Source organism: Malaya genurostris, chromosome 1 (assembly GCF_030247185.1).
Source record: "Malaya genurostris strain Urasoe2022 chromosome 1, Malgen_1.1, whole genome shotgun sequence".
Classification (NCBI taxonomy): domain Eukaryota; kingdom Metazoa; phylum Arthropoda; class Insecta; order Diptera; family Culicidae; genus Malaya; species Malaya genurostris.
In genome coordinates this window covers 69,277,116-69,290,490 of record NC_080570.1, presented here as the reverse complement: position 1 = coordinate 69,290,490, position 13,375 = coordinate 69,277,116, and the positions used below count along the sequence as shown (strand labels likewise).

Genomic DNA, 13,375 nt, shown 5'->3' with positions numbered 1-13,375 from the left:
CAAATACAAATAATAATACCCCTAAGTCCCATACAAACGAACCGCCAATGTTTGGTTCACAGCCTGAACAAGTAGACCTAGCAAATTACTCCCTTTCATTGCGATAGTTTGAAAATGTGAAAGGAGATCGTTTCTGGCAACGCTTTATGCTAGTTGCTACAGTGCAAAACAAACTTGTTTGTTTATCGTTGCTGTATTAAACAGCAACAATCTGTCTAAATATCGCCGGCTAATAAACCGAGAAGCTTTCGAAATGGTGAGAAGTTGCTTAGTAGAGGGATGTGACACACGAACAGGGTCGTCCGAAATTTCGCTCCATAGTTTTCCTAAGAATCAAAATATGTAAGTAATATGTTTACATATTTTTCACTATAATAAACAGTAACTATAGTGAACTTGTTCTTACCCTTCAGTGTTGCTAGTTTTATAGGAAATTCGTTAAAGTACATTGTTGTCGGTGATGTGGGCATGAACAATATTTCCCCTGCGCCACTGGACTAGAATGACAACCCACATCGGTTGTCAGCACTGCACTGTGTAAGGTAGAGATATAACAAGAAGAATACAGACGTGTTTGTACAAGTATATATTCTCTCATTTTCGTTCACGTTACGCGATCACGTTTATCCGAATTGTCCACCGGTATTCGGTCTTTCGGTATACACTGTATAACCCGGGAAGTGAGTCTGTCATCTTGGTCTCATCTTTGCCATGAGGTTATGGGCCCAGTTTGTGGAAGCGAACAGCGGACAATCGACAGCTTTCGACAGTGATTCAGGTTTTTCACGTTTGGCATTTTGCTTGGCTGGTTGATTTTAACCGGAGAGATAGCGAGAGCGGCTGTACGGCTCAAGTGTAGTAGTGTAAATTTGTACACCAATGTGTGTGTATGGAAAGTTAGCGGTCTGATTTCAATCGAAACTTTCGGTGATATCGTGAATGGCAGTTTGCACGGTTACGGTGCAAAAATAGCTGACTTTGTTTACTACAGTGCGTTCGGTTTTAATTCTCACAAATAGTGTACGTTCGGTTTGTCGTTCGAGTGCGTAAATTGTATGAACTTATCGCGAAGTAAGGAAAGGAAAATGGCCGAGAAAATAGTTTTCCCTCGTCTCAACAATTTGAACTATATTACGTGGAAAATGCGCATGGAGATGTTGCTTAAACGCGAGGAGTTGTGGAGTACAGTGTCAATTGACCCACCGGCGGCAGATGCAACTGAAGCGCAGAAATTAGCTTGGACAAAATGCGACGAAAAGGCTTTGGCGACGATTGTGCTATTTGTGGAAGATGGACAATTAAATCTGGTTAAAACTGCGAAAACGTCTCGCGAAGCGTGGAATCAGTTGAAAACATATCATGAGAAGACGACAATGACATCGCGAGTGTCCTTATTACGGAGAATTTGTAGCCTGAACATGGTTGAAAGTGCTAATATGGAAAAGCAATTGTTTGAACTGGATGAGCTTTTTGATCGCTTGTCGTGTGCCGGACAAGAACTTGAACCCTCTCTAAAAGTTGCCATGATATAGTTTAGTTTAGTGGTTTAGTTACGGCTATGGAGAGTAGGCCAGATGCTGACCAAACGATGTTGGTAAAACAGAAACTTCTGGATGAGCACCAGCGTCGCGTCGAACGTTTTGGTGATAAAGGCGAGAAAGCAATGAAATCGCAAAGTAAAGGGCAAAGCAATTCTAAAAAGGAGAAAGTCTGTTTTCATTGTCGGAAATCCGGACACTTCCGGCGCGACTGTCGGCTGCTAAAGCAGCAGCAAAAGAACGGTGAGTCAAGCGGATGTAAGCAGAACGGAACTAAAGCAAAACAAATTGCTGAAACAGACAACCCGATGTGTTTCGTCGCCGGTAGCATTCGGCGAAATGGTTATTGGTATGTGGATAGTGGATGCTCAAGCCATATGACCAACGATAGGTCGTTCTTCGACAAATTTAATGACAGTGTCAAGATAGAGGTTGTGCTGGCGAATGGATCTACAACCAAATCCACTGGGATCGGTGAAGGTTTTGTGAAGTGTCTTGGTGTTGACGGTAAGGCACGACAAATCCTAATGGAGGAGGTTTTGTTTATTCCGGATCTTGACAGCGGCTTGCTTTCTTTACGAAGTTGACTCAAAAAGGGTTTGCTGTGAAGTTTGGTGCCTCGAAATGTGAAATCGTTAATGGTGATGGCAAGGTAGCGGCTGTAGCGGACTTGTGCGGCAACCTGTATGTCTTACGATTGGCCGAAGAAGCAAATATTAGTAGCGAGAAGCAGCATCTGCAAAATTGCCAACACACCTGGCACCGGCGCTTGGGCATCGCGACCCAGCGGTACTAAAGCGGATCGTCGAAGAGAATCTCGGCGATGAATTTACCATCCAAGATTGCGGAATAAAGATGGTATGCGAACATTGTCTTCAAGGTAAGCAATCAAGAATTCCCTTTCCAAAAGCGACTAAAAGTAGAATCAAGCTGGTTTTGGATTTGATCCATACGGACGTATGTGGTCCGATAGCTGACGTTACTCCAGGTGGATGTGGTTACCTGATGACTCTTATTGAGTTTTTAGCCGGTATACTGTTGTTTGTCTTTTGCGGCAGAAATCCGATGCAGCACGGTGCATCAAGAGGTATGTGGCTCACGTAAAGAATCTATTCGGTAGAGCGCCATGCATCATTCGATCTGATGGGGGTGGCGAGTACGCGAATCAAGAGCTGAAGGAATTTTATGAGCTGGAAGGAATCAAATCTCAGTTTACTACTGCATATTCACCTCAGCAGAATGGCGTGGCTGAGCGTAAAAACCGTACCCTGCAGGAGATGGCCACCTGTATGCTGCTGGATGCAGGGCTTCCGAAAAAATATTGGGGCGAGGCGGTTATGACTGCATCATACGTTCAAAATAGATTGCCTTCGCGGTCAGTGAATACGACACCCTATGAAAAATGGCATATGAAGAAACCTTCATTTAAACATTTTCGAATTTTCGGGAGCGCTGCTTATGTACACATTCCTGATGTGAAGCGGGTAAAACTAGACAGTAAAGCACAAAAGCTAGTTTTTGTAGGCTATTGTGAAGATCGTAAAGGTTACAGATTCCTGGATCCGGCATCAAACAGAATTGCTATCAGTCGGGATGCACGGTTCATCGAATTGCAGAATGGTTCGCTGATGTTCGATCGAAGGTGTATAGAGAATGAAGAGTTGCTGATTGATGTTTCATCCAAGAGTAGAACTGAATGTCCAAATGAGTCGACCAGTGTTCTACCGACCACACGAGCGCGAAACGGCGCGACACAACGAAAGCCACCTAGACAACAGCGGCGGATTCAGGAGGAGTCTACTGATTCAGAAGAAGAATTTTTCGGTAGTGATGAAGATGGTGTAAATGTTGGTCATTCAGACGGCGATGGTTTACCGAATCGGAGTACTAGAGGTGTTCTTCCGCAACGCTTGAGAGATTACGAAGTGGACGTGGCAATGATTGCACAACTTGAGTCGACTAGTTACACCGAAGCATTGAACAGCCCGGAGCGATCGTTGTGGCAATCCGCCATGCAAGACGAGTACGACTCATTGATGAAGAACAATACATGGTCGTTGGTAGAGTTGCCTGCTGGTCGTTCGCGCGGTTTACAAACGAAAGGAGGATGCGGATGGCAACGTAGCTCGCTTTAAAGCACGTTTAGTTGCTCAGGGTTTTTCGCAACGGTACGGTGTTGATTATGATGCTGTATTTGCACCTGTGGCTACGCAGACAACCTTGAGGACTTTACTAACGATAGCTGGACAAAAGCAGATGAATGTGCGTCACATTGACGTGAAGTGTGCGTATCTGCACGGAAAGTTAAACGAAGAGATATTCATGCAACAGCCTAAAGGATTTGTGGCTCGTGGAAATAAGAGGTTAGTCTGCAAGTTGCAACGCAGCTTATACGGCCTGAAACAGGCGGCCAAAGTCTGGCATGACACGATTGAAGATATTTTGTCGGAGATGGGATTCATCCAAGCGGAAGCCGATCCTTGTCTGTATATAAAGACTGTTGCGAAAGGCGAAGAGATTTTTCTGCTAATATATGTGGATGACATGATCATCGCGAGTCTTAACGAAACGACTATCATCAAGATAGAACAGGAACTACAGAAGAAGATAAAATTATCATCATTAGAGCGGTAAATCAATTCCTGGGAATCCGAGTAACAAAAGACAGAAAAGGATACTTTGCATTGGACCAAGAAATGTTTATTCGGAAGATCGCCAACGGATTTGGTCTTGCGAGTGCTAAAGGATCAAATATTCCTTTAGATCCTGGCTACTACAAAAACCGTATAGGTAGTAATAAATTACCGGATAATAAAGATTACCACAGTCTAATTGGAGCACTTCTGTACGTGGGAGTGAATACACGTCCGGACGTGATTTCGAGTGTATCAATTCTGAGCAGAAATGTAAGCAATCATTCTGAACTAGATTGGTTGGAGCTGAAGAGAGTGGTCAGATACCTGTTGAAAACAATTAAGTACAAGTTGGTGTTGCGAGCTGACCGGAAAAGCTCGTTAGTACTGCACGGATTCAGTGATGCTGATTGGAGCGGTGATGTCTCCGACATAAAGTCAAACACTGGGTACATATTCAAACTGGGAGAAGCCGCTATATCCTGGGCAAGTCGAAAGCAGGCGTGTGTCTCACTTTCAAGTATGGAGGCAGAATATACTGCACTATCTGAAGCGTGCAAAGAGTTGATCTGGATACGTCGTCTACTGAACGATTTGAAATGCACACAAGTAGGAGCGACAGTAATGTTTGAAGATAACATGAGCTGCATAAATTTCGTAGAAGTGTAGCGTCAGTCACGTCGCTCAAAACACAACGGTCTTTCGGTATACACTGTATAACCCGGGAAGTGAGTCTGTCATCTTGGTCTCATCTTTGCCATGAATTGTCACTCTGACAGTGTATCATGACAATGTACCGCACGATGCAAAATGTGTCCTTGAAAATTTGTCGGAGTACTCCGTATTATAATTTGTATTTGGTTTTATATCAAATATTCATAGTAGAACTTAATCGAACGTATCATCAGCAAACCGTTTTAGTTTTATCTATTCAATTTGTTTACACTGTCCATGTTGGATAAAAATATTGGTGATTTTCTATATGTGTGAGTGCGATTGTCGGTATGTTCTAAAAAAAAAAAAAGAAAACAGGAAGATTTGAGGAAGAAAGACGCAAACATCTGCCACTACAGGACCATTATTCGAATCACGTTCTGCTGCAATTGCTGAGCACAAATTTTACTTCATTTTTATCATGTTATAAATTCTTGATCTTAATCTTAATCTTGATCTCGTAAAATTAAATTACTTACCCGGAAACAACACATAGTAGCTCTGCAATAAAGTTTCGGACCATATTTCGTACCGAGGTTTACATGTATCGTTCCCGCTGATCATATTTAATTTCGTAAGAATATTACCTGATTAAGGTCTTACGTTCGAACTTCGAAGTGCATATATAATACTCGAACATTTCAATAATATTATGTAAATGTTATCACGTATTTTCAAAACTTTGAAAGTTATGGAACTTTGCCTTTGCTTATCTAATACTACGAAGAGGCAAAAGCCCGACGCACAGGCCCAAAAGTTCTTCTTCGATCGACTCGAAAATTTGACGAATCATTTTTGAAATGTTTTACTATGACAAAATACGAAAAAAAACTATGGTTTTTCGAAAGTGTTAGACCCTACCCCAGCAAAATAAATTGTTTTCTTCGATTTTATAGACAAAAAACTTTAAACGTTAGTGTGCGCTGAGATACAATGGACACAGCCAAGGCTGTGAACCATTTCGCGGTTAATTTTAACTTTAGGTTAAAATCTGACACTTGAGCGGTTATTTTGATGTTGTCAAAAATAACCTTGCTCGAAAGCATGGATATTTTTGACAGATCGATGGATATTTTCCGTCAAACTGTGAAATGGGCCGCAGTTTTAGTTTAATTCAACTACTCGACACAAAATAACCACTCAAGTGTCAGCTTTTAACCAAAAGTTAAAATTAACCGCGAAATGGTTCATAGCCTAAGAAGCGTCCTTCACCGGCTTATTTCTCAATATTTTTCCACAAAAAATTCGACCAATTTATTCGAGCATAAAAAATGTCACATTATTACAGATGATTTAATGCAATATTCTTGTATTTTAAATTTAAAGTTAAATCATTCTACGAATTTCGTTCAATCACACGTAAATTTTACGTCACATGTAATTTTCATAATTTTTTAGCTGTGAATCTACAAATCAAAATAAAAATAACAGATATGAAAATAAATCCAAATAACTCCACAATATTTAATAGCAAAAAAGGCAAATTGAACAGAATAAGAACAAATTATTAGCATTGGCATGATCAGTACGGATTCATCAAGCCCCGTCGTCGCGTGCATCAGGACCGGTGACGGCCACCGGTTTTCGTCTTCTTTATTATTAACATTTCATCAAGCTGAAACAGCTTCACACGCGACATTGCTCAAACCTGCGATTGGAAAATATACAACCGGATCAATTTCGACATATGATCCTTTCTGGGCACGAGACTGACCGTGGTTTGTGTGGTTTGCTTATGTCTTCGCAGTATCTTATAAACAACCGGTTAAACTTTAAATATAAAACTCAATAGATAAAAAAACGCTGGATAATTTGAGAGCTTTGAAAACACTGGTCGTAAGTTTTAAGGGTCGTGAAATTTACTTTTCTTGTAGGTGCATAACTCATGACCCTTGAAACATGTAAGTAGGACAGTGCACCTTATTCTGAATAATGGTGTATTGGTGCTTCGATCGATTTTTATTCGCATTTGCAATAATTAGCAAAATTTAATGTTTTTCATCCGCCGCTGCAAATTGTTTACCAAATCAAATTTTTTTTCTCGCAAACTAATCAACCAAAATACAGTTGCTGGGCCACGTAAAACATTTGTCCTATTATGCCTCATCGATCATCTCTCACTTTCCTGTAAAGCGGAGTCTTCGTCGTATTATCATTTGCTTAGTTCTCCCCATCAATACAATTGTGTATTGATGAAATACTGGTGCTACTTTTTAGAAAGATGTAATGCATACGTCAGATAAGAAGAGTTGGCATCACTGGGAGTGCGATGCGGTGTCCTGACGCTGCTCTTAAACAAGTATTATTTCAAATTTTCAATGTGTTGTTTGATACGTATAGTTAAAAATTTGGTGGAAATAGTTATTTTGAGTAATAGTGCAGGTGTGACAAGTATGTATTTAGTAGTGAGAGTGCTATTTATTGAATAATTGAACAATCCAATCAGCGTATTCACCACGAGATAGCGTTATGGTGATTGTTTTGACATATCCCATGTATTTAGACAAATTTTTGACGAATTTTTCAATTTACTTGAGTTTGAATGAATGCAGATGGCAAAACCTTACAAATATGGGTAAGAAAAACGATTATTCACGTGTTGCCATCAAACATATGATTTCAAATTGTCCTATACTCTTGACAATCTCGGATGAAGTTTGAAGTTTTCAGTTCACATACAGATTTGATTTAGATGATAAAACATGAGTAAATAGACTAGTCATACAACTTTTGATCATAATTTATCAATTAATCTCAAAATCCAACCCAATAAACAAAGAATATCCCAGATATGAAAACAGTACACAACCTCACTTCTTTGAATTTGGTATTTCATGTTACGATTTCTCCATAAATATCAATCAAACATACCATGGAAAGTTACTGAATCATTATTGATCGATTTTTTTACCAAATTTTCACACGTTTTTGTATGTTAGTATTCGATTCATAGGAAAAAAAATAAAAACCCTGCATTTTGTTCGAATCTTCAAGCAAAATCTGAAAATTATCACCATAGCTTAGTTCAAAGCTAGCCACTCGGGCAGCGCAGCTTTCGCAAAAGAGTTGGTTGGATTCTTCAATATTGAACCGCTAAACTGAAGGTGCTCAAGCGGCGGAAACTGAGAATTTACCGCCTTAAAATTCAACGAATGTTAACCGATCGAAGCGCCGTCTGCATGTCATTGTCGGTGTTTTCTGATTTCTATGGTATGTGTGAAAGTTTACAAGTCGATCGTGTCATTCAGACTGAAGGTCTAGGGTTGGTCTGCAGCGGACCCATTCGCGAGTGTTTTTATTATATTTTTTCAGTGGTCGTGTTTCATCTCGCGTTGCTGGCAGCAGAGTGAGCAGGAGAAAAGGGATACTGGTGAGATCACTCCTTGGAGATATTTTATATTTTTCTTACTTATTATATTTCTCCTGAGTATCGAATATCAGGTTTTGTTGATATTATATTGTTTACCAAAACATATCCGGATATCCTTCCCTCTCTACTAACAAATCTCTTATCCCATGATGCTCGTGGAGATACAGTGGTACCCGTGATCTCTAGAAACAACGAGTATCGGACTAACATTCCTTCCTTTCCCTCAGTAGCACAGCCTTTGGTCGTAGCCAGCGTCGTTATTGATCGTTTATTAAAAAGTTAGGAGTGAGTGGGTATGTACAGTGAAAATGATTTGTGTCTCCCAAGCTTCATTTTCTTGGTTCATTGTACATTTTTATTCATTCGGTCAATTACGAAGTGCAACTACGGGCAATCTATTTCAGCTTAGATGTAATGCATACGTCAGGTATACTTTATTATCAAAAAAGAACCGGAATTTTCATTTTAAAATTCCCGCGTTTGTCCAATCGGTAAACTTTTATTCTCTCAACGTTGGCAACACTTTTATACACATTCTGTCAAATTTTGACGCATGTCGTACGATTAGTTTTTGTTTGGCGTCTATACAAAGAAGTACAAAGAAAAATTTTCGTGTGGCGATTTTTATAATGCAAGAAAATTTAGAACAACGTGCGTGCATCAAATTTTGTGTTGCAAATGGATTTAAGTGTTCCGAAACGTTGAAAATGTCAGAAAAGGCCTATGGTGAATCGTGTTTAGGAAAAACACAGGCATACGAGTGGTATAAACGCTTCAAAGGTGGTCGTACAAGCTTGGATCATGATGAGATTCCTGGCCGCCCAACAACATCTGTTACTGAAGAAAACATTGAATCGGCGAAGCAAATCGTATTGCAAAATCGTTCTGTACCGATTAAAGAGATTGCTGTGTTGTTGGGCAGCTCTTATGGATCAGCCGAACATATTTTAACTGATGTTTTGGGTTTGAAACGCGTCGCTTCTCGGCTGGTGCCAAAAAAGCTGAATTTAATTCAAAAACAGCGTAGTGTTGATGTGGCCAAAGAGATGATTTCCAACGCAGATAGTGACCCCACATTCATCGAATGCATCATAACTGGTGATGAGGTGTGTATCTATGAATATGGCGTCGAAACCGCACAACAATCGACCGAATGGCGCTTCGAAGCCGAACCGTTGTTCTAAATTTTCATCCATTATAAAAATCGCCACACGAAAATTTTTCAACTTCTTTGTTTAAACGCCAAACAAAAACTAATCGTTCGATATGCGTCAAAAATTGACAGAATGTGTATAAAAGTGTTGCCAACGTTGAGAGAATAAAAGTTTACCGATTGGACAAGGGCGGGAATTTTAAAATGAAAATTCCGGTTCTTTTTTGATCATAAGGTATGTAATGTATTCCACATCATCATCAATTCGCTATAATAAATTCAATTAGACTCAACAAATTTACAAGAGAACGGTTACTCTTCCTTCGATGAAGAATAAGAGTAAGTATCATTGCGAGGCGTGCAGTAGTAGTTACCGTGGATTATATGATTTGAGTGGTACGCCTGCTCATTACTCTGGATTTGCCTTAGGAAGTTTTTTTTAAACAACGCACGGTTCATGCAGCCTCGCCACAACAAAAACGAGCTCCGGGCAATTTCAAGAAATCCCCATTCAAAATCCAATTTTCGCGTGCTACCACGCAAAGCACGCATCATCTGGAAGTAATCAGTTTCAACGGTTCGTCGGAACATGGTTGTCTCTTGATCGTTGCCGAATGTAAAGGGCGGGCAGGAAGCTAAATTAGTCCCACGGTGTGGCCTAAGTGGAGCGTTCACAGCCAAGGCTAGCAACTAACCATCGTTGATCAGGGCTTGAGTGATGGAGATCGAGCACTGAAGACTGTGAAAACTAAAGGAATTATAAAATTACATATCATAGAACAGCTAAAGGAAATTGTTGTCCAAGTTGATTAATAAATGCTACACATGACATGTTGTTGCTAGTTTACCGATTGCTTAAATAGCAATACTTTTCTTGTCGGAATACATGGAAACGTTTTAAATGAAGTAAATGCAGTAAGCCTTTTGCAGGATTGCTCCTGGTGTTTCTCTTGGAAGCAGTTCGTGCCAGATGGAGTCGAAAATGATGAAATCGGAATAGTTGGAAGACGCGACCAGACACGAAGTTTAAAGTATCAATCTGTCGAAAATCAGGGTCAGCGAACGCAAATTGGAGAAATAATTTTCTGTCACGTTCTGTGTTGCTTTGAGTCTATCCAGAAAGATTACAGTATAGGTTGATTTAATAATATTCCATTTTCTTTGGAACATATCGAGTTGTGTTACGTAGAATGTCCCCCAAAACAGAAGGTTGATCTGTACTTCTTCAATCCATTTCGTAAAATTAGTGAAACTTCCAAAACGTCTGTATTTTCCCAATTTCCCCTAGTGAGAGTGGTATCGAGGATTGCAGCTTACAAATGCGAAACCAATGCAATAAAGGTACGAACATTAATTCACTGTAATTTGCAGTGTAGAAAAGAAAACCGCTAACATTTAAATTGAAATATATGTAAGACCAACTCCGAAACCTATACATAAAAGAAGATTCTTTTCGGATGCTTTTTTTTTGTTATGCAGATCTGCTACCGTGGAGCGAACAGATGTGGCTTGCGGACAGCGAAAAAACCAGTAGCTGACGATGGACACAGAAAAGACAGGTATAGCCTATAAATTAAAATAGTAATTTGGGCCTCTCGGGGAACTGTTCTTCTGGTGAGATTTTTTGTTGTTGTTCAAGATTTTGTTAAACCATTATTTCTTCGAATAGGCGGTGATAAAGATTCGAAAGAGGCTGGTGTTTTTTTGGTGAAAATCGGAAGTTAGTGAATTGTTACCAGAATCAAAAATGGAAACGGAAAAGAATATCATCACAAATAATATAAATTATATTTTTGTCGTTTCGAATTCGACTCATCTCGATTGAATAGGAACAAGAATGAGTGCATTAGCAGATAGTAGTCATTCAGACTTTAGAAGATTCCATTCGAAATCGAACCTTTTTTCAGAAGTTTTTTAATCGGCTCAATTGTTTCAGGCTTATTTTTAAGAAGACCATAAACGAAAATTCCTTTTAAGATTTAGAAAAATTCTTTTAAGATTTAGAAAAATTCTTTTAAGATTTAGATTTAGAAAATCTCAGTCAGCGCCGCTTTCCCGTATTAATAGGCGCGAGGGCAAGATTTATTTGTGTGTCCATAACTAACTTAATGACCTCTCTTTTTGCTCGGTTGGTCCTGTCAAAGACCCCTCAAGACCGTGGGCCCGGGGGCACTTGCCCCAACTGTCTCTTTATAAAAGCGGCACATCTCTCAGATCTTCGAAAAATAAAGCAACTGATGATATTGTTTACTACGTCTATAGCTTTACGCAATTTCATACCACAAAAACCTGTTTTAACCCACCTAGTAATCACTAGATTTCCGTTTGAGCTGTTAGTAGAACCGAATTTTCAACAGCTGAACGTTCGGTAATCAGTTCGGTAATTGAATTGATTACCGATCGTTCGGTAATTTCTGAACTGTCAAACAACTACCGTAAACTGTAAACCAAATGGATCTAACAGATTGTTCGGTAATTTTTGTTTGTTTGATTTACTTTGGTTAAAATTCTGGATTTTCGGATTTCAAAAAACAACATATTCACAAAAACGAATGGAGAAAATGTTTTTATTCCAGGAGAAATTTAAAAAGTGTCAGATGTTCCGACTGTCCGGAATTATGAGCGCCTTCCAAAACACTGCACAATCCGTCGAGTTCAACAAAAATTACCCGTGAACGATTTGTTTTGGCAGAAAGTGGACAAATGATACAAAATTATTTTCTGCCTATAAGTAAACAAAAAGCTGTTAGTGGCTCTAATGTCTTAAAAACTTTTATCACCTGTACCTCAATCCATTTGATGAACCCTTCAACATTTTTTTCGTTTGGTTAATAAAAAGACACTCACTGAATATTTTAATAACTGTTTGACAGTTAGTTTCATGACAATCAGTTTTAATAACTGGAAGATAACTTTACCAAACGGACAGTACGTACGTTTTTACCGTATTCGGCGACTATTCAGGTGAAAATTCGCATAAAAAAACCGCATAACTCTGAAAATTCGCATAAAAAAAGTCGCGTAAAAAAACCGCGTAAAAAAAGACCTCAGTGTATAACTCTTGTTTTCATTAATATTGCTAAGGGATTCTTCAAAAAACTTTTCATTGAATATTGAATAGGAACAAGAATGACGGTTTATAAGTGTTGTTCCGGAACCGGAAGTGAGATCCGAACATAGATCAAAAGCAGTATATTTTTATAGACGTTGCTGAGAAAATGATACTTCCGAAACCATGAGCTGGGAGCCGGCATAACTCAAATCGATTCATTGTAATTTTATACACATTACCCTGCATTTCCGGAACCGGAAGCCGGAACTGGATACAATTTAGTATTAACTTATGGAAACATGATACTTCTCATTTGAACCTGAGTTTGTGAAGATCGCTTTAGCCGTTTCTAAAAAAGGCGGGTGGGTAATGTCAGTGGATGTCGTGAATACGAAAACAACTGACATGTTCCTTAACACTTCCGAATATCAATTGTATGAATTATGCAAGCATTCTCCTTTTTCACATTTATCGCAAAAAGAAAGAAAGCTTCATTTGATCTCGATTACTGTGAATTTCACACAGCGAAAAGTGCACAAATCTAACCAAACTGTTCTTGATTTGCACTAAACTGAGGATAATTACCTTCGATTTGCGAACAACAAATCCTAATAGTTCTTTAGAAAACTTTTAGAGCCATTAGAACGGCTGATATTGTGTAATGCTCTCCACCGTTGTTTTTTTCCCAATGCTAATGACTGGCAGCTGTGACGTAATCGCTCTTGTCGAAAGCGAAACTAGCTGTGCAGACGACACAAAATACATCTGCTCGCACTGGCGATAGAATCCAAACTGATTCAATTTTTGTTGAGAGGCTTGTTTTTACCAGACTTCGTTTGTAGCTTTTTCACTAATGGGCGGTCCCAACGGCTATAAAAATAGCCGCATACAGAATTTTAATGTTGATTATTTCAT

General features: G+C 39.2%; 1 protein-coding gene across 1 annotated transcript; it reads left to right on the top strand.

The window, feature by feature from the left end:
- Positions 1 to 4,234: 4,234 nt before the first annotated feature.
- On the top strand, positions 4,235 to 4,840 carry LOC131426110 (uncharacterized). The gene has a single exon (XM_058588562.1). It carries the CDS (start codon positions 4,235 to 4,237, stop codon positions 4,838 to 4,840), a length of 606 nt encoding a protein of 201 aa, XP_058444545.1.
- Positions 4,841 to 13,375: the final 8,535 nt, after the last annotated feature.